Source organism: Marasmius oreades, chromosome 6 (genome assembly GCF_018924745.1).
Source record: "Marasmius oreades isolate 03SP1 chromosome 6, whole genome shotgun sequence".
Classification (NCBI taxonomy): Eukaryota; Fungi; Basidiomycota; class Agaricomycetes; order Agaricales; family Marasmiaceae; genus Marasmius; species Marasmius oreades.
The window spans coordinates 869,028-889,254 of NC_057328.1; the positions used below are offsets into that span (position 1 = coordinate 869,028).

Sequence of the window (20,227 nt, forward strand, 5' to 3'; positions counted from 1 at the left end):
GGAACTTGAACCGGATTCTCAATGTGATGTTATTTACTCTGTTTTTACAGTATTGTAGATGTTCGGGGACTCGAAAAATAAACAGTTTGAAGTGGACCGTATGCCCTGAGGCCTGCGGATCCAAGTTCCAAGTTAGGTTCCAAGTTGGGCTCCAGGCCTCTTCTAACGTCTTATTCAGATTATGATTCACCCTTGCTTGCTGAAGTCAAACAAAGGAAAGATCTATTCCCCTTGATCTGAGTTGACTCTGAAAAGTGTAAGAATATAACTTCTATACACACTTAGTCCTAAATCACAATCCGCGACTGTCCCCCCTTAGCCGGTTGGCTTTGCCAGAGCTCCCGAAGCTCCCGAAGCTCTCGAAAGCTCCCCTGGTCACTGTTAGCACGCCCCGCCCCTTTCCTGTATCGTAAGAAACGAAAAAATAAATATTGAGACCCGTAGGTCTACCACTCCGGAAAAGCGTGTCATCCTTGTGCAGGGGCCATGGGAACCTCGATATAGTGAGGAACACATAAAGACGACTGATATGAAATCAAGTCTTATTTCACGCACGACCTGGAGTCAGCGCGTGAATCACCGATGCGACGTGAAGTCAACATCTGGAATTCCTGTAAAACAATAATTTGAAGGTTAATGTGAAAGGCGTCTTGATTTTCGGCGTTGCGTGCTACGTGTTCCCGGGCGTCGAGTACGCGTTTGCACCGCCGTCAACCAAGACGAAAGAATGAAATAAAGAGGATTGTGTTGTACGTCAAAATTACACGTGCCTTTAATCTCTGTTAGAGTATATAGTTACTAAATACGTACACTCACACCTCAGTGTCAAACCACCACTGAGGTGTAAGTCTTCTGTTATTTTCCCTTATTCAGAAGTACTCATATTACCTTCTATAGTATACATTCCTTTTAGGTATTCCCTATTATCGTAGTGTCAAACCACCACTGAGGTTATACATTCCTTTTAGCCACTCTCTCGCACTCCGGAGCTCCGACGGACTCCGACGTTTTCCTGTTCTTACACGCTATTCAACACTGCGCATCACAGGTTATGGGCCCCGGCAACGAAACCGTGTCGTCCTCGACAGCTTTGAAACTGGTACAGAAATTACCTACCCTACAGGAGGGAAGTGCGAACTGGTCAGACTACAAGTCCAGAATCGTTAACCACGCCGTGTCCAAAGGACTCAAACGGCACCTGTTCGGGACCGCATGGAAGCCGGAAAAATTAGTGTTACAACAAGATGGGAAGTGGTACAAAGAAGGATCGTTGCTACTACCGGTAGAAGAAGCGGCCGTAGAGAAGAATGAGGATGCATGGGATGAGTACGACCAGAAGGAGGCTCAGACCCGAGAATTCATTTATCAAACCATTCCGAAATCACTCTTTATACGGGTCCAAGATTTACCGACAGCATGCGACGTTTGGAAGAAGCTTATAGATGTCAACGAAAATCGCGGATCGCTTATAGCAGCCGATTTATTGACGAAACTTCAAAACATGCGATTATCGGAAGGCGGAAACCTCCAGAATCACATTACGGAGATGAAGGAACTCCGAGAAAAGTTGGCCGAAATGGGACACCCTGTTGACGACCTTATGTTTACATCTAACATCACTCGTTCCCTATCATCGTCCGCCATGTACAAACCCGTACTCACCTTGATCTCCATCATAGCCCGAAACAGCAGTCAACCAGTCGATATTGAAGTACTTTTATCAAGTCTCGAAAGTGAGTATGACCAATCGCTAATGCAGGCGGAGGAGAAGAAGTCGCAGGAGGCCCTTGTAGCTTCCTTTAATAAAGTTCGCGGATCCGATGGAAACCGAAAAGGGAACCGTAGCGGAAAAAGCGGAAAAGGTGGAGGTAGTGGAAATCCCCACAAGGATACCACTTGCCACAATTGTAACAAGAAGGGTCACATCAAGACTGATTGTTATGCTGAAGGAGGAGGTAAGGCGGATAGTGCGCCTGCCTGGTTTAAGGCATTGCTGAAAGAGAAGCAGAAAGTTGCAAAGGGTGCTAACGTAGCCGAAAAGGAGGAAAAGTCCGACGGAGTTGCGCTCTTAGCTACTAGTTCTGTGGACTATGCAGCGTCCGAACACCGGATTACGTCGAATTTCCGAAGTGAACATACAGCCAACGCGGCTACCCACACGGACTCCGATAAAATTATAGATTGTGGAGCAAGCAGCCATTTTACCCCAGATCGCGATAGTATAAGTGATTACGTCGAAATTCCTCCGGAGCCTATTACGGCTGCCGACGGACGATCTTTTAATGCCATAGGCAAAGGGAATATGCAGGTTTACTTTCCGATGGGACCCGGGAAAAGTCCGACGAAAGTTACGCTGAAGAACATCTATTATTGTCCACAAATGGTCTACACTCTTATTTCTGTCAGCAGCATGGACCGAGCCGGATGCAAACTTACAATCCACGATAGTACATGCATTATTCAAACGTCCGATGGAAAAATCGTCGGCCGAATTCCCTGGATCCGAAATCTCTATCGTATCACAGATCATCATGCTCATGCTGCCGAATCATCTACTCCGGACATTACTCTAAGTCGTATGGAAGCACATCGGATTCTTGCCCATGTCAACTATGACGACATTGACTACATGATCAAACACGAAATGATCACCAGAATCCGAATTGATCCGAAGTCACCTCGAGAATTTTGCAAAGACTGTGTCAAAGCGAAAATTACTCGGAGGCCATTTCCGAAGGAAAGCGAAGAAGAATCGTTCCAACCAGTTGTTGGCGGAAAAGTCACGGCCGATGTTTGGGGACCTGCACCCATTAAATCCTTAGGTGGTCACAATTACTTCATTGCTTTCCACGACAAACACACTCGGCAATCGCGGGTACACTTCATGAAGCATAAATCGGAAGCTCTACAGAAGTACAAGGAGTATGAGGCATGGATGATGACTCAACAGAACCAACCTATCCAAATTTTCGGAGCAGACCGAGGCAGAGAATTTTTGTCTACAGAATTTGACAACTATCTTGCGTCTAGAGGAACCATTCGTCATTTGACAGCCCACGATTCGCCGCAATCCAACGGTGGATCTGAACGGATTAACCGGACAACACTGGACATGGCTCGCGCACTGTTGATACGTGCCAAGTTATCCCGGAACTTGTGGGCCAAAGCAATTAACCATGCTTTTTGGGTTAAAGATCGACTTCGTCATAGAGGACTGAAGAATGATCAAACTCCGCTGGAAGCCGGAACCGGATTAAAACCAGACATTGCAAAGGTACCAGAATGGGGACGGAAAGTGTGGGTGAAGGACTTAGAAGCTGGAAAGCTAGACTCAAGGGCAAAGGAAGGCAGGTTTGTTGGTTACGACCAAGCAACCAAAGGGTACAGAATTTACTGGCCCGAAAAGCGGAAAGTTTCGGTCGAACGGGATGTAGTCTTCAACAAAGACGAACAATTCGAACCTGGAACTGCTCACATTGAGGGGGAGACAGACTTACCTGATTTTCCAACCTCTAGGAATTTTTCCGAGTCCAATCCAAGCATTTCCAGTACGCCACAAGTCCCCACTGCTATTCCACCACCATTGCCACAAATCCCGGACGATCCGCCACCACCAACACCGCCGAAAACTCCGGAACCCGAAATAAATCGCCGTCCTGTAAGAACAACAGCTGCGAAACCCAGACCCGGTGGTTGGAGAATGATGAACAACATGAACGTGAAGGCTCATCATATCAAACCCCGAAAGGACGCCGCATTCGCCGGATTTGTAGACGAGGATGAAAGATTAGAACCAGGGGGAGTCCTGTTCAATCTAGAGGAATTAATCGCGGAAGCGATGGTCGCCGTAGAAGACGAACCAAGTGTAGAGGAAGCATTGACCGGACCCGAAGCGGAACTCTGGAGACCGGCTTTTCAAGCCGAATACGATCAGATCGAAAAGATGGAAACCTGGGATCTAGTAGAGTTACCCAAAGGTGTCAATCTCGTCGGATCTAGATGCGTCCTCCAGAGAAAACGGGATTCCGAAGGAAAAGTTGCCAAGTACAAGGTGAGAGCAGTTGCAAAGGGTTTTACGCAGAAATTTGGCGTAGACTACACAGATACGTTCGCTCCGACGGTGCGTCCGGCAATGATCCGTACACTCCTTGCAGTCGCCGCAAGTCTCGGAGCCGAAATTGACCATGGAGATGTCAAAAACGCCTATCTCTATGGTACACTGCCACCGGACCAGAAAATCTACATGGAACTTCCTCCGTACTACTCCGAATTTAAATCCATTCCAACCCACCTTCACGGAAAGCGAATAGTATGCCAACTTAAGAAATCCTTATACGGTACAAAGCAGGGAGCACATGAGTGGACCCGAGTGAAGGAGGAGAAAATTTACAGAACCATGCAGTACACCAAATGTAATGCGGATGAAGCTGTTTACTACAAATTTGATGGTACAGTTTGGAGCATTATAGCCAGCGCTATGGATGACTTTGTTCTCATCGCGGACTCCAAAGAAACTAATGCACTTGCAAAGAAACAAGTCGGCGAGCACTTCGAACTCGTTGACCTTGGTGCGTTTAATTGGTTTCTAGGAATGAGCTCATCCCGGAACCGAGAAACCCGAAAAATCTACCTGGACCAACATGTGTACATTGACCAAATTGTAACGCGTATGGATCTACAGGACGCTCGGACCGCGGATACTGTCACAGATTTCACTGTCTTATCCCTATCTAACATTTATCTTATCTGTGCCATATGTTTATCTTATCATATCACTAGATATTCCAAAGATGGAGTGGACCATTGGACTTGTTCTAGACCATTCTAGACACTTCAGATTGTAGATCAGATCCAGGGGGAATTATGTTAGATCTAGATCGCACTAGTAACAGCCTTGGCAGGCTAGATGTCTAGATGTTGATCCTTGTTGCCAAGCATGCTTGGGCAACCCAGAGTACTATATATTTACTCAGTGTTACCCACTGCACCACATGGTTTCCCAGGCTTCACCATGTGGTTTCCCAGGATTACCCAGTGTACCATATGGTTTCTCAGATTGTTGCTAAGAAACCATTGTTCTGGAATGTACCTGAAGTATTCCAATCAGACAATTACCAAGCACACCATGTGCTACTATTCAAATAGAGTATTAGAGGTCTTAGTATAGTATCTGGGGTCCTAGATAGAATTCATGTATATAAGCTAGACAGTCTGAGCCTTAGAGCCTCAGACTTAACAACATCTTTTGTCTTCATACAACATCTCTGTGCTCTCCATCTAAGCTTCACTGCTAATCTCCTTCTATCACTCTTCCATATCACATCAAGAAACTAGGTGAGTTGCAGATTTGTGATAGATACTCCGATGGAACCCGGAATTGATCTTAGTCTCGAATCTCCTGCCGTATCACCGCATCCATTAAACTCCGACGAAAAATCCTTTTATCATGAAGCAATTGGCTCACTGATGTATGCAAGTATCATGACTCGCCCGGATATCACATTCGCCGTTAATACCCTTTCTCAATTTCTTGAATCTCCCCAAACAACTCACCTAAATGCCGTTAAACGTGTATTCCGTTATTTGAAAGGAACTCGGAACGTTAAGCTCGAACTCGGAGGAGACAAATTATACCTGTCCGGATACTCGGATGCCGATTGGGCGTCACACACACACCGCCATTCTATCTCAGGATTCGCATTTTTTATCGGATCCGGAGCGGTCTCCTGGAGTACAAAAAAGCAACCTATTGTTACGCTTTCCAGCACGGAATCCGAATACGTCGCGTTAACTCACGCCGGCAAAGAAGCAATTTGGCTCAACAAGTTGTTATCTGAGCTAAGACCGATTTTACCGAACGCCGACAGCGGATCCGACGCAATGGACTTATACTGCGATAATCAAGGTGCTATTCATTTATCAAAGGACTCTACATTTCATGCATGCACAAAGCACATAGACGTCCATTTCCACTGGATCCGACAAACAGTTTCACAAGGACAAATTTCTTTATCTTATGTTCCGACCGACTTAATGATTGCAGATACATTTACGAAGTCCCTGTCTCGGGCTAAATTCGTACGCTTCGCATCCATGCTCGGACTTACTTTTGATTAGTGTTCATTTTGAGGGGGAGTGTTGTATGTCAAAATTACACGTGCCTTTAATCTCTGTTAGAGTATATAGTTACTAAATACGTACACTCACACCTCAGTGTCAAACCACCACTGAGGTTATACATTCCTTTTAGGTATTCCCTATTATCGTAGTGTCAAACCACCACTGAGGTTATACATTCCTTTTAGCCACTCTCTCGCACTCCGGAGCTCCGACGGACTCCGACGTTTTCCTGTTCTTACACGCTATTCAACACTGCGCATCACAGATTGTATGTTTAATGGATCAGGAAGGGTAAGATAACTTGCTTTTTTTCTTGTTCTTTTGGCATCGCGCGACTTGTATACTGGGAGACGTAGGTGTAAGTGTAGGTTCTACTGGGAGACGTAGGGTGTAAGTTGTGGTTTGTGATGAATTTTCACGTGGGCGTTATGGTATGTTTGTCTTGGGGCCGCACACATAAGAATGTCAAAATGTCACATTGATGCCAAAATCAAAATGTCACGTTGGTTTAAGGAATGATGCAGGGTGACAATCAAAAATGACGCAATGAAACGATCAAAACGGTAGTCCAATTGATCCACCAATTAAATACTTCTCTGTATTGTTCCAATTTTAACGTATGACGCCCCGAAGGGGTCAGAAGAACTCTAGATGGAAGAGGACCAGGTCTAAACGACGTTGATTGCGTTGCACTGGCGAAAGGCGCTAAAAACAATGAGATAAGGGGGACGGGTAACGAATTCTCTCACGATTCAATCATCTGATATATCCCGCGGACATTGGCCGTCAAATTCTTCCCCCACGCGTGCCCAGAATTGTATAGGGCTGGACGGAAGTTTGCAGCTGCGGAACAAGAAGGAGACATAAGATAATAATTTCCAAATTTGGTAAGTGTTCCCACGCTCTATGTTGTCGACAATTTTTTTTTTGCGCTAAGTTAAAGTGAGGCCTTGTTCTCTTTGAATTCAACGGCGTGCACGTAAAATCTCACTCTGAGCAACTCGATATTTTGCTAGGAAAGCTCGGTTTTGTTGATGAACCATCCTTAATATATTCACTTTATTCAATTCAGTCTATCTCGCATCGATAGAAATACAACTATGGTACGCCTCGAAGCTTCAAGCTCATGTTCATGTCGTTCATCGTTCGTCTTCGCAGTGACACCTCGAGACCGTTCTATCATGATGAGATTGGTGGTGTGTTCAACTTGCGAGCGGATCCTTGTGTAACATCTCCATGTCGATAAACATCTCGGCGTCAAAATTTTTTTCGACTCGGAGTTATGATCAAGTCGTTTCGCTTGGACATTCTCTATCTTCATGGAGGAACACTGGGAAAGAGCAACAACTAGTTGCCACTGAATAACAACGGATCTTGATTGATCACGTACATTGGGCCATACGGTAATGAAACTTGTTCTCGAATCTCTCCTCACAGCTTGCTATCAATGACGGTCTTTGACGAAAAGCTGTCCGTCGAGCACAAGTGGCGGAATTGTGGATAACATCGACCAGTTTAAAATTACTGTAAGTAACATTCATGGTCCTGCACTGGAGGTGGTGACGGTCTCTGACCAGGACATTGTACATCAGGAAAAAAATCATCCTTGCGCAATTGCTTGATACAGTATCTTACTGTTGACTTCTACCATAAGGAAATCAATTCTTTTCGACGAAGAGTAGGGGAGTTCGGTCAGTATGAATATGGCACAAGAGAAGTCGACAAAAAAATTACAAATATTTCAAAGTACGTATGTAGTAAGTAATCTTTAAGTTATGCAACTTATGTGTCCCGGAACAAGAAAGAGAGTTTCGACAAAAAATATAACGAAACCTCTCAGATCACTTTAGCGTTCCCACCAAGGGAAGAAGGAGGCCGTTGAATCGGAATACCACCACGAGCACCTGTTGAATTACTGGACTTGGGTGTTTGCCGGATAGGAGGAAGCTTCAGCTTCATATCCGTCGTGGTAGACAGGTGCAGAACGTTCGAGTTCACAGAAGAACTCTTGTCCAGGTTTGAAGCATGGCCATTGACAAGAGGAGGCTGGGCCACACCGTTAACAGTCGGCTTTTGCTCACCACCGCCCTCTTGATTTTGAGCCGACACGGACTGCTGATGCGATCGTTGAGGGGAGGGACTACTGGCAGATGAGGGCGCCACCGGCTCTGTCTTTACGACATACGGTACGTTGATCGCAGGGCGTGCCACACCATTCGCGGCCGGCTGAGAAAATTGGGAAAGCTGCTGACTTTGGCTTAAAATAGTAGACGACGATGCGGGGATAGGTTTGCTTTGCAAGTCTGGAAAGGTTGCCTCTCGTAAAGGAGCGGTCAATGCAGAAATTTCTCCAGGTCGCGGTATGGTGGTTTCAATGTGATTTCCTTGTGCTGGTGACACAGGTATAAAAACACCCGGTCGAGATGAAGATGAAGTGGTTGTGTTCGGCTGGGCAGCAGGCGCAAGGACTACATTTTGCGCCGGCCGGGAGATGTTATGTTGGTGTATTGGGAGAGCAGAGGGTATGCTGGGTCGAAACGGAATGACAGTTCGCGTTTGTCCATCCGATGTGGTTAGTGTAAGCGTCGGGTCGTTGAGGACGTGGGCGTAGTCTGACTCATGCATCAAGTTGAGCGAGTATCGCAATTGCCTAGGGGTGAAGAATGTTTAACAGCAGAACAAACCGAGAGATAGAAGACTTACTTAACGTCAAACTCATCCACAAGTTTCCTATCCTGCTCGTCTGCAGCCTTTGGATCGGAAGGTGGACTGTCATCCGAGTCAAATCTCCACCGATCTCTGAGCCGCCGGTCCCGTTCTTCATCTACCTCGCCATCATCATATTCGCGAGGCCGTTTGCGTTGTGAGGTGAACGTAGTTGCATCGACGAATGATGGACGTCTGTCGATGAACCTTCTGCCACCCCGTCCATAGCGTAAACGAACGGCACGTCTCTGGCGGACACCACTGGTACCGGAATTCTGGCCGGTTCCATCCCCAAGGTCGGGCGAGAGTGACCTCGGCGTATCTGGTGGAGTGACGTACTTGAACAAACGCGAAGCGTAAGCTGAAGGCGGCTGTAGATATCCAGTCTGCCAAAAACGTCGTCAGAATACTACATACGTAAAGGCTTGGAAGAAAAACATACATCGGTAATGTCTTCCCATGGTTGATCTACTTCCTTCGCGATTTGCAAAGCCTGTTCGAGCCTGCTTCGATAATTCTCGTAGCGCTCCTTTGGCGATATATACAGAGGTCGACTGGCGGTATGAGACTCGTGTTTCGGCGGTATCTTGACTCGTCTACAAAAATGCGGTGAGTTCGAAGCCAGCCAGGATATCGACAGTAAGTACATACGTCGCTTCGGACCTCCTAGATGGTCGTTCTTTATCCCTGAGCAATTCCTCATCGCCCTTTTCGGTGACTGTAGGATGTTTAAGCCTGATCTCAACGAGCTCTCTACGCTCCTCCCATATATGTTGAGAGTGTGCCACAGCCTCTCGTTTCAGTTGTTCGCGTTGTAGAACCAAGTTCGCCAAATGGAGTACAGAGGCAAAATCGACTTGGAGGCGGGCGAGCTTGTCGTACGACGAAACCTGAGAAGCACGTGTTTTCCTCGCAGTTTTGACGTCTCGTCGACGGAAGCAAATGTATGACTCATTCAACGCGTCGTTTTCGTCCAGCTGAAGGAGTGAGATTGAATACTTCAGGATATGCCAGAATGCTATAAAAGGCACCCACATTGACTGTTGGAATTATCCTACGACCTCCTCGCTCCAGTTTGCGTTCTTTCCAATAAGGATAGATGGCCCTCGCTATTTGAGTAAGATGGGCAGGGGATGGCAACCAAGAAGGCGGGGTGAACGATACGAAAGTGACAGATGGAAGTGGTGATGCAAAGGTGTCTTGATAGTCGGCGAACGGGGGAAACGTCATGCCAGTTTCGAGACTCTGTCGATAGGTCAGATCACATTGAGCGCAGACCGAGAGGGGAAGGGGACGAACATGATGTAGAAATTCTGTTTCCTCATGTGTCACCTTCTCGTATAAACCCATCACCAACTCAAACTCGTCCTCTGTGATGACGACCGGTTGGACTGAGTCCGGTTCTTTTCCCTTGGATTTTGCACTTCGCGAAGAAACTCTTGTACCGGAAACCGCACCTTGCGCACTTGTACCTTCACCTCGAGCCTCCTCGTTATTCTTGGTGAGCCATTCCATGTCCCGTTCGTCCATCACGTAGCTAAAACCATTGGCTAGCGATGCATCGAATAAATCCTCAACTGTGTATGTTGATTGGAAGTATCCAGAGGGATCCTTGTACTTGTTAGGTGGATAGAACTGCTCATGATTGTCGGCTAGTCCAGTCGAGTCGGGAACAGGAATAAAAACTGCAGGCGCAGACTCCTCTTTATCTTTATCCGTCTCCTTCTCCTTGCCTGAACCCCGGGTTGAGCCGTTTTGCAGCGCCGCTGCAGACAGAACCGCTTGTAAATGGTGCTCCTAAAAAGGAAATAATAGCATTAGTAAGCGAAACCGCGGAACACACTGCCACAATAATAAAGGGGGTGTGGCATAATCTGATTGGCTGGAGGAAGGGGTGAAGGCGAGGAGGAAGAACCCACGTTTGCGTCGTCCTGGTCAACCCCAGCCACACTTTGCAGTAAGCGATTCTTCTCTTCGTCTTCATCGACTACGACTGGGTCGGTGTCAATGTTTCCTCGAATGACCTTGAGGCGACTTTTGTTATTAATGCGATATCGATTCCGGATATTCGTGGATGGCGCCTGGCCGTGTCGGGGCATAACATAGATAATTAAGAGAGAGAAAATGAAGAAGAGGTTGTGAAACAGCGAAGAGGAGGATGTTTGTGGGCTGAGCTCAAAGAGCTCGTCGTTGAGGCAACCTCGTTGACTCAAAAGCGGGTTGGTTTGGTCGGCCCGGTTGGAAGTGTAGATGACGAATCAGGATGTCGGAGTGTTACTATATATGGTAATATGCCGACGTTCCCGTGACCAAAGCCAATTAACGCCTCGGAATCAGAATCGGCCACGACGTCAAGAACGTTTGCGTCGGGATTGTCTTCGTGGCCTCGAAATCGAAATGGAGTAAAAGATATACGAGGAAAGCGAGCCATTTGTACGTTGTCTTCAGGTTGAAGCAATGGTGTGAATGTGAAGATTTCCGAAAAGAAAGAGAGAAAGAAAGTTGAAATTTCTGTAAGAACATTATCGCCCAGTCAGAAACAAAAGAGAACGTTGAATGGCAGAATATATACGACTCACGAGAGAACACGGAGGTAAAACTGATGCTCGCGTCGTGACATGGTTTCCGGGACCAATCTTCTAGATACAAGGCCCACAGAACCCTCAAGAACTGTGTGGCCCAAGCAGTCAGATTTAGAGGACAGCATTGGGCATCTATGAGGTTGAACTAACTCACCTCCAACCTGGACTAAAACTGAACCTACCAAGCATGGACGATTGCACCGACCAGCACGTTCTCAAAGATCAGTGGTCGAGGACTTGGCCTTTGTTTTGTATCGTTCTTATAAGGCCTCGCTTCAACCATACACTGCATGAGAAAAGTAGCGATAGAGTCGCAGAGATGGGAAATGCGACGAATCTAGGATGGAGGTATTGGGTGTTTACGGGCCTAGTGGTGGTCTGTGGTCAAGGGTTAAAGCGGCCCGAAGTTCATCGACATCGGCCGGTGCTCCGTACCAGCCCACTTGCACAGTGACAAATTATACTGAAGAGCTCAATGGTCTCTTATCAAAGTCAATACGTACCAGTACGAAGCTCGAGGACATATCGATATCGACTATCACTCGGATTTGAAGCCAAGCGGTAGGTTTTTGTTTACAAGGCTCAAACTATGCGAACGCGTTCAGAAATCATGGCACCCCAAACAATAACCACAAGGCAGACTTTCTTGTCCAACTACATACATACAAAGACAACAGATACTTACATTATCAAACGAAAAAAAAAGAACCAGTCATCTATGGAACCAAGCGTAACGTGCTCTGCACACCATGATCCCGGTATAACCCCTTCAGCGTCTCGGACCCCATCAAGCCATTACCATCCGTCTCGAAAAACGCCATATCCGCAAACGGCGAATTATTAACCGTACTCTCCGTCTCTGTGACGGGAGACACAACCTCCGGTAACAACCCAACTCGAAAAACATCAACATCGTGTTGTGGTTCTCGGTCAACGGAACAACGACCTCTCCCACTCTCCAAACTCGACTTCTGCCCATGGCCACCAACGCGTATGAACGACGAGGACGACAGTCGTCCAATCACAACGTTCACCATCGTCTCGCTTTCCTCATTTCTCCCACAACCCACACCCACCGTCGTCACCTCCTTCTTGTTCGTCTCTGAAACACCCCACCGAGTCGATTTCCTTCCGCCCACTTTCACCTTCCGCCCGAAGCGAATCCCAATCCCCGATATGGGCCGCATTATTTTGGATCGAGAGATAGCATCGCTGATAGGAAGAGGTATCGCTGGCGGACGGTAAGTAAAGCCAATCCCGCTACCAATATGTTCAAGGCCTTGAGGAAGCTTTGAATCTTCCATATCAACAGTATCAGATCGTACCACCAACATCCCCGGCGACGGGGAAACCTCATGTTTGCGAAGTACGCGCGCGCGTTGCAAACTTGACGGCGAACCAAATTTACCAGTAATCAGCTGAGAAAGCCGCTGAGTAGAGGAACCAACAAGTGATAGAGAAACCATGGATCGTGAAGCAGTGCCAGTGCCAGTGTCAAATTTCTTGCGTAACTTGTTAGAAAACACCAATGATCGTGGCAAGTACGGCAGCTCGCCCGAACAGCGCGCCATATCCGGAGTCTTCATCTTCATATCGTCGTCCAAGGATTCCCAAAATCGCGCCATACGTTCTTCCTGCGTGAGACTAGGTGTACAATCAAGACGGCGTCGGAGGGAATCATAAGTCGGTGCGGGAGAAGGTAGAGCGGTGTAATCGACGTTCGACATGTCCACAGGATCTAAAGAGCACGTAGTTTCCACGGTTGAAGACCTTGATCTTGTATAGAGTGGCTTTGGCTCATCAAGCTTCTTCTCATGACCGATACGGAAAATCGAGGGAAGAGAGTCTTGAACTTCTTGCCGGGCTTTCGACGAAAACATTGAGGGAGATGCTTTGACACTGTAGGCTGGGGCGGGTGTTTGTGTTTGCGCATCCCATTCGGATGAAGAGCATTGTGGCGTCGTCGTGGAGATTGAAATAGGCTTGCGAACGGTTTCGATGGAGATGGTGCTTGCGGACTTGTCCTTCATGGCAGCAACAGAATCAGATAGAGGGATATAAGGCACTAGAATGTGAAAAACAAAGAGGGGAAGGTTAAACGAACCCACCAGACAAACGAACAATCACGTACCTTCAACGTTCTTTTCATGAACCAAACTCCAATTCCTGATTTCACACCGCCTTCAACGTCATCCCTTTTCCACAACATAACAGCACTCACACACAAGCAAAGAAATCATGGCCCTTGATTTCCAGGATATCCATTCGGAAAGCAGGATTTGGTTCCATGCACTAACCAAAGCTTTCTTCTCAACCCCAACGAAAAAGAAGAGAAAACAGGACAATTCTCACCGCGCTCATAAGCTCGCATGCGACTTGCTCACCTTGGTCGAGGTACGATACCTGGCCGCGAATAACGCTCTCTCGCCAATCACAGCCGCCGATACCCACAGGAAAAGGATGCTGTCAAGTCGAAACCTAAGGTCAAAAGCGGGGGGACATTTGAAGCAAAGCGCATACAACTAACCAGACCATACATCATGAAATACAAAACACATCCAAACCCCCAACAGTCTACCGCATAGTCGTGCGTCCAGCCGAGAAGAAGTTCCGGTGCCTGGTATTTATGTTCTTGTTCTGCACAACGAACGGCGCCAGATGCGCATAGGGTATGCTCAGTCTCAACACACGTGTGTTCAAAACCGACGAGGACGATATGGCCGGTAGCATCAATCATGATACAGGCAGGACTGATATTCCTATGCTGAATCCCGGCAGCGTGAATCACAGAGAGCGCTTCTACCTATTCCAATTTCCTGTTTTCAGAACGAGAACGGAGAACTAAGATGAATGAGACTCACAAGTTCAGACGCATATAACGTGGCGTGAAGTCGGGGAAGAGGACCATTCTGTTCGACGAAATGAAGAAGACTACCACCGGGATACGATTTCTAGGAGCCGCTTCAGAATCGAATGTACAATTCATAATGGCGGGGAAAGGAAAACACCAACGTACCATGATAAGCGAAAAACAGCCCTCTTCAAACACCCTCCAACAAATTTTGGGTAAGAACGGCGCTTCTCGGTCGTTGATCATCTCCAAGACGTTCAGTTCGAGCGGCCACGCATGGGAGGGGCTAGTTTTGAATCGTTTCATCGTATAAGTCTGTTTCGTACCCCGTTTGCGGACCAAGCAAATCCCAGTCCCGTCCTTAGATTCAGAGATGAGGTCGAAATCCGACAACGTGGAGATGCTCTGTAGAGGGTATAGGTATATCAGGTGATGAGCAAGAGGTAGGATCGCAGAAAGAGAACTGACGTTTGCCCTCTTGTCGAGCTCTTGGAGGTCTTTCATGATCGTCGATAGTCGGTTTGGCATCTTTGGTGAGAGAACGAGTAGTTCCTACAATAGCGAATATGCAAGCGCTTTAGATTAATATTTTAGTTGACTGGAGAGCATGTCCACGAACGTCAATCTCCTCATCGTCCCATTCAGGGTCGATCTCCTTGATATCGGTGATTTGCTGAACGACGGTTGTTAGCACGGGGCGAGTCACTCGGAATTGCACGTACCTCGACGTTGAAACTCAACTCTACGTCCTTTGGGCCGAGGGTATGGATATTTGCTGTACGACTCTCTGTCCCGAGTAACTCATCTTCACCGAGCATCCCAGAGAACGATTCCTGTAAATGATAATGATATCCATGAGTCGCTTCATCCGATTCCCAAATAACAGAACAACTCGCCGAAAACGGAGACGCGTCAAATTGGTCTATTTCGATACTAGGTGGGTCGTCGGTGTATGGCTTGAAGTCTGAGCGGAAGGAACAGCGCTGCGAGGGTGTTCAGACCTGCAGTTGGATGAGTCAAATGAAGATAATCTAGCTGACCCGCTTAATGGTATCGCTCTTCATAGACAATTCTGTCATTATGGGTTGGCTTTGAGTTGGTTCGTCGGTTGATTATTGGAGGAGGATATCGCGCGTCAAGCAATGTAGAGGTATCCACAAGGGAGGTGTAAGAGAGGATATACCGTGGGAAGTTCTATAAAAGAACCATATAATTAATATGAGGCTGGTTGTTTTTTTTTGTGCTTCTTGAGAAACTTTCCTTTTATATCCACTTTTGGCCCACCTTGTCATACGTGCTTGTCATTGTCACAGAGTTACAGTTCTAGTTCCTGCCTGAGTGCAGTGGCTTTTTGTCAGAATGGATTGTAGTTCATGAATATCAACGGTTGTTTATACACAAGGTATACAAAACAAACGAAATCCCAAAAGAAAGGAAAATAGTACCCCTTCAACCGAACAACTTGCCTACAATCGCCTTCCTCGCCCGGATCCGCTCCTCTCTCGCAGTACCATTACCAAGGACAGACTTGTTCTCGATCGCTCTTCGACTAAGGTACGGCATAACTTCTGACAACGCACCATACGGTACATACCTGGGTGGAAGAAGGGAGCCCGATCATCAGCCCCAAATTGCAAAAAGGAAAACAGGAAACCACCCACTTGATAACCAAAGGAGCACTCGAACTCGTCCTCCTCACAAGATAATCCGAAAGCGCATCGTTCATCCCATACAACTGCCCCAGCGTAACTCTCTCCGTAACCTCATTCCCAACAACCACAACACCCTCCCTCTCCCCCTCCACCCTTTCCTCCCTCGCAACACCGTTCCTGACAAGCTCACTCAATATCAACCGACTACTACTCCAATTATGCGTTCCGAACAAAACACCCAACATCGGCTGTGGTCCGTTGGATTGTATATCGTCTTTAATACCGACAATCAGCTTTTTCAAGCACCCATCATAACACCGATCCGTTTCATCTTTCGTCGACCATACAGGCGGTTGAGATTCAGGCGTGATAGAAAACGAAAGTTTGCCCTTCTTCTTCTCTTTGAGTGCCGCAACCTCGTGGGGGTGATATGCACCTCGTACTAGCTTCACACCGAGACTGTAGTTATGCATCTGAGCGTCTTTGAATGCCTCCTCGAGATAAGCCGGTGTTCTGCATGGTTCACCTGATGAGCACGTCCAAAAAGCCTTTGAGTACGTCTTACCTTCGCAGATAAGCCTGGAAAGTCCCATAAATAAGGGGCTGCACATTTGGAATACTCAAATCCTTTGACGCGGTGGTATTGAATTCACGCATGAGCGAAAGCTGCAGCGCATCTATGGCAGGCTGATACCAGCTAAAAGAGAAGACAACAAAAACTTCAGCACGAAACCATTACCGCTAGGAATAGAATCGGAATTAACCTATACTCAGCGTCCAAAATTATCTTTACCCCTCGTTGTTGGGCACGAGCACATATACGTCTTAGGTCTTGATGAAGCTCGCGTAAAGCTATCACATCGTCATCCGATAACGGGCCGCCATTTCGATTGAGTTTATGACGGCCATATAAAACGTCAAGGTCGGTTGAGCGTGGACAGCCAGGGAACGGAACGGGTAGCGGTGTCCGCGTGTCTATCAGAAACTTGGAAAGATTGATAAGAGATTGAGCATCTGGTAGCAAAGCGGTCTAGAATTTTCTTTTGTCAGGGGAAAAGCTATTTCAAGTACTTGGAACTCAGTACTCACCATCTTGACTGCAACCCAGGTTCTCCTTCCAGTGGGAGCACCCTTGAGGATTCCGTCTTCAAAGTCTGCCGCGACGTCAATGGATCGAATCATCTCATTCACTATTCGCTTGTGGGTCGGATCTGCTGATTTCTGCTTCTTGGCAGAATGTGCGGTAGCTTCATGTTCGTCTACTTCAATGGAGTACGCAAACAGAGCACCCTTGTTGGATAATCGAAGTGCCCGGAGTAAGGGGATCGTTCCGGCTGCTGTATCACCTCCTACAAACTGGGAACAACGAAGTGAGGATTGATTTTCGGAGCTTCAAGGGAGGACGTACCTGATTGAAAAAGGTAACTCGAACCAACCCTTCCGTGATATTGCCGATGACGGGTATGTTTGTGAATGCCTGCAACAGAGTAGGGGCGGAATCCACGAGTGCAGGTATTGAGCACAGCGAATAGACGATGTAGGACCGAATTAGGGAGCTCAGTGAATCTGATGACTTGGTGCTGTTATCCTTATCTTCGTTATCGTCGCTATCAGCGCGAATGGTGGGAGAGAAGATGTTCGATGTGCCGACACCGATAAGGAGGAGTAAGCCGCCTGCTACGAAAATTTGAGGTCTCCGCCAACTGGCTCTCGGTAGTGATGTCGACGACGCTGAGCTTGCCCATCGTTGGCCAATGTTTGAAGTCCCGGCATAGATCCGAGACGTTCTGGATAGTGTCCATTGTCGAGAGCATGGTAGGCGAACTATTCTTCCAGTTATCCTTAAGAAGGACGACGACGACATGAAAGTTGGAAAGGGAAGTAGGAGATAGTCAGCAGATGTGCCAAAGTGGTAGCGAAAAGCTTAAGTAGCATCTGGGGGAGGGGACTCGGGAACCATTAGAATAGGGACGACCATCACAACGGATCTTGGACTGCAGAGGACCCAGGGGCATAACACGGTCACGGGTTCTCAGGCTCTCAAGCCCCTTTTGCACACTGAGTTCCGCTCTGCGTTCCAGGCTGAGAGGTGAATGTGCTTTCTAGTTTGAAAAGAAAGATCGAAGTCAGAACCTTTCATAGACAACAAGTATCATGAATTACCCCGGCCCTTTGGGGGGACCGAGTTGAGAGCCGTCCGTCGGGAGGATCTGGACTTCAGTGGCCTTGGAGACGAAATATCTGCGTCATTCAGAGACGCAACAAGTCGAGACCGCCGCCACTGTCCAGTGCGTTCGAGTCGACCCGTGACGATGTGGGTAGCTGATTTCTGGAGAGTTGCATCGTGGGTGATGACAAGGGTGACGTTGACACCACGAATCCAAATTTGGGCCGTTCGTGTCACGCTGAGGACAACGCTGATTGGTCCAATCCATACGTCGGGCGTCGGGCGGTTACCTCATGGTTACCAAATTTGGATTATTTAGGCGCGCAAGTCCAGAATGGCGCTACAATTTCGGATACAGCTGGAAGACTGTTCATTCTGGAGCGAATCCGGTATAGCTTTAATTTGTGAACGACCCAAAAACAAGTACCGTAGTGGTGGTGAGAGGATTGCATAGCTGGCTTCATTTCTCACAGTCGCTTACACTGACTGACACTGACAGCTCCGTTCTCACAGCGACAACGTCGAGTCAAACAATGTGGAATACTCTCCCTTCCTCAATGCCATCTGCATCGTCTTCCACGCAGCTCTGATTCCAGTGATGGTCGTTCGGGACGTGTCACCTCAACCATATACGGGAGATCTACCCCATCCATTTGATTCTGTATCTGGTCGAGGTCAGCCTCTTTATTGATATTTAGGGTCTTCCATAACCAAGTTCTTTCTCTAGTCGTAATCACCCTCTTTCATTCTATCGCTATTCTTTCAACATTATATCGGCTCATCCGTCGCGTTCGTATACACCGCTTTTCATGGGACGATTGGTTAGCGTGTCTGGCACTGTTGCTCATAGTACTCTACCTTATCACTGACTGGCTTAGAGTCAAGCTCAGTGCGTTGTCTAAGATTTCCTGATTAGCGTTCTCAGCTGACCGTGTTTCCGAGTCCAAACCAGGAGTTCTACCGAACCGATGGAATACCTTGCCCATCTTATAGAGATATATTCGGTCTCTCTCTCATTTTCTCTCGCTATTCTGTGGTCGGTGTCACTTTCATTTTTAATTTCAAAACCCCGCAACTCAGACCAACTGCATCAGGTGCTCTCGAGCAAGTCTTTCCCTCTCTCTCGCACGAATCCTCCCTCCAGGTCGACATCGCACATTCTCCATCATTTACGCTGTATCGTCTTTGCTCATCGGATGCGCCTTCATCATCGCTTACAATACTGCATGTACCTGGAAACGAATCACAAACGTCCTTAGTCCAGGTCTGCTTCGATGTTCGGGTGGTGGTACCTTGTTCGGCATCACAACTGCTAGTAAGTCCCCCCTTCCTTTCGGTACAGCGGTGGTTTAATGAGGATTCTAGGTGGCTTGACGTCAGCCCTTATTCTCGTCGCTCTACCACTTCATTGTCTCTGGCACATCACCACAGACCTACCAAAAAGCGAACGAAGACTTATCCTCACGCTGTTCACATCATCCTTCTTGACATTCATCGTTTGTCTCGTTCACGCAGTTTATATCGTCAAGAGAAACTCCTTTGCTATCACTTTTTCCTCAAAGTTAGAGGTAAGCATATCCCATCCATCTATTGTGCATAATACTCGACTGACACTTGAATTCCCCCCCCCCCCCCAAGGCATCAATATCACTCATAGTCTGCAATTCCGTTGTCGTTGTCCCGAACCTTTATACCCTTTTCTTCCGTCGACACGCCCACGCCGAGGAAGGCGACCAATCTGGATCATCATACGTTCGAACTGGACCTACCACTCCTGTTCATGATACAACGAGCCAAACCGCGAAGCCTGACCATTCGGATACCTATAATTTTGAGCTAACGAGGATTTCGGATGTGAATTTGAGTTTCTCGTCGGATCCTGACTTTGTGCAACACACGAGTACGCGGGTCGACGATGTTGAGGTCAGGACGATGCCACAGGGGTAGCAATCCGGGGGGGCAGCCCATTGGATTGATTCTGCAAGGGTGGCTGATCATCCATCCCCTTCGCCCGAGCACACGATCCAGTCCCACCGAGCCTCGAGGCTTCTTACGTCAAGGGAAGGCAATGTCGCGCATGCTCAGTGGTGGGACACTTTTGTCAATAATCGGTTTGTTCAAGTATAATATCATCATCATCTTGTACCAG

The 20,227-nt window shown here is 47.4% G+C and overlaps 4 protein-coding genes across 5 annotated transcripts; 1 reads left to right on the forward strand and 3 right to left on the reverse strand.

Annotated features, from left to right (window-relative positions):
- Nucleotides 1-7,628: 7,628 nt before the first annotated feature.
- Nucleotides 7,629-11,797, reverse strand: E1B28_009684 (uncharacterized protein). Its single transcript, XM_043154592.1, has 9 exons — nucleotides 11,563-11,797; nucleotides 11,406-11,496; nucleotides 10,746-11,337; nucleotides 10,126-10,623; nucleotides 9,862-10,071; nucleotides 9,478-9,803; nucleotides 9,269-9,422; nucleotides 8,824-9,212; nucleotides 7,629-8,770 (listed from the first exon to the last, which is right to left on the reverse strand). Exons 3-9 carry the CDS (start codon nucleotides 10,923-10,925, stop codon nucleotides 7,957-7,959), a joined length of 2,571 nt encoding a protein of 856 aa, XP_043007047.1. The 5' UTR covers nucleotides 10,926-11,337; nucleotides 11,406-11,496; nucleotides 11,563-11,797; the 3' UTR covers nucleotides 7,629-7,956.
- Nucleotides 11,798-12,124: 327 nt separating this feature from the next.
- Nucleotides 12,125-15,470, reverse strand: E1B28_009685 (uncharacterized protein; the record flags this gene model as incomplete). The annotated part of the gene is made up of 12 exons (XM_043154593.1): nucleotides 15,300-15,470; nucleotides 15,156-15,242; nucleotides 14,982-15,092; nucleotides 14,879-14,932; nucleotides 14,728-14,811; nucleotides 14,425-14,664; nucleotides 14,270-14,359; nucleotides 13,936-14,211; nucleotides 13,761-13,871; nucleotides 13,630-13,700; nucleotides 13,540-13,574; nucleotides 12,125-13,473 (listed from the first exon to the last, which is right to left on the reverse strand). Exons 1-12 carry the CDS (start codon nucleotides 15,336-15,338, stop codon nucleotides 12,125-12,127), a joined length of 2,547 nt encoding a protein of 848 aa, XP_043007048.1. The 5' UTR covers nucleotides 15,339-15,470.
- A 143-nt stretch (nucleotides 15,471-15,613) lies between these two features.
- E1B28_009686 (uncharacterized protein) lies at nucleotides 15,614-18,265 on the reverse strand. Its single transcript, XM_043154594.1, has 7 exons — nucleotides 18,075-18,265; nucleotides 17,320-18,013; nucleotides 17,001-17,267; nucleotides 16,676-16,941; nucleotides 16,477-16,608; nucleotides 15,921-16,424; nucleotides 15,614-15,853 (listed from the first exon to the last, which is right to left on the reverse strand). Exons 2-7 carry the CDS (start codon nucleotides 17,773-17,775, stop codon nucleotides 15,709-15,711), a joined length of 1,770 nt encoding a protein of 589 aa, XP_043007049.1. The 5' UTR covers nucleotides 17,776-18,013; nucleotides 18,075-18,265; the 3' UTR covers nucleotides 15,614-15,708.
- A 62-nt stretch (nucleotides 18,266-18,327) lies between these two features.
- On the forward strand, nucleotides 18,328-20,094 carry E1B28_009687 (uncharacterized protein). 2 transcript variants are annotated; one of them, XM_043154596.1, is made up of 7 exons: nucleotides 18,328-18,512; nucleotides 18,592-18,752; nucleotides 18,806-18,967; nucleotides 19,021-19,114; nucleotides 19,173-19,393; nucleotides 19,444-19,646; nucleotides 19,717-20,094. In XM_043154596.1, exons 2-7 carry the CDS (start codon nucleotides 18,677-18,679, stop codon nucleotides 20,023-20,025), a joined length of 1,065 nt encoding a protein of 354 aa, XP_043007051.1. In that variant the 5' UTR covers nucleotides 18,328-18,512; nucleotides 18,592-18,676; the 3' UTR covers nucleotides 20,026-20,094. The 2 variants fall into 2 exon arrangements, with proteins under 2 accessions (XP_043007051.1, XP_043007050.1); XM_043154595.1 differs by having other exon boundaries at nucleotides 18,328-18,515; nucleotides 18,578-18,752; nucleotides 18,806-19,114.
- Nucleotides 20,095-20,227: the final 133 nt, after the last annotated feature.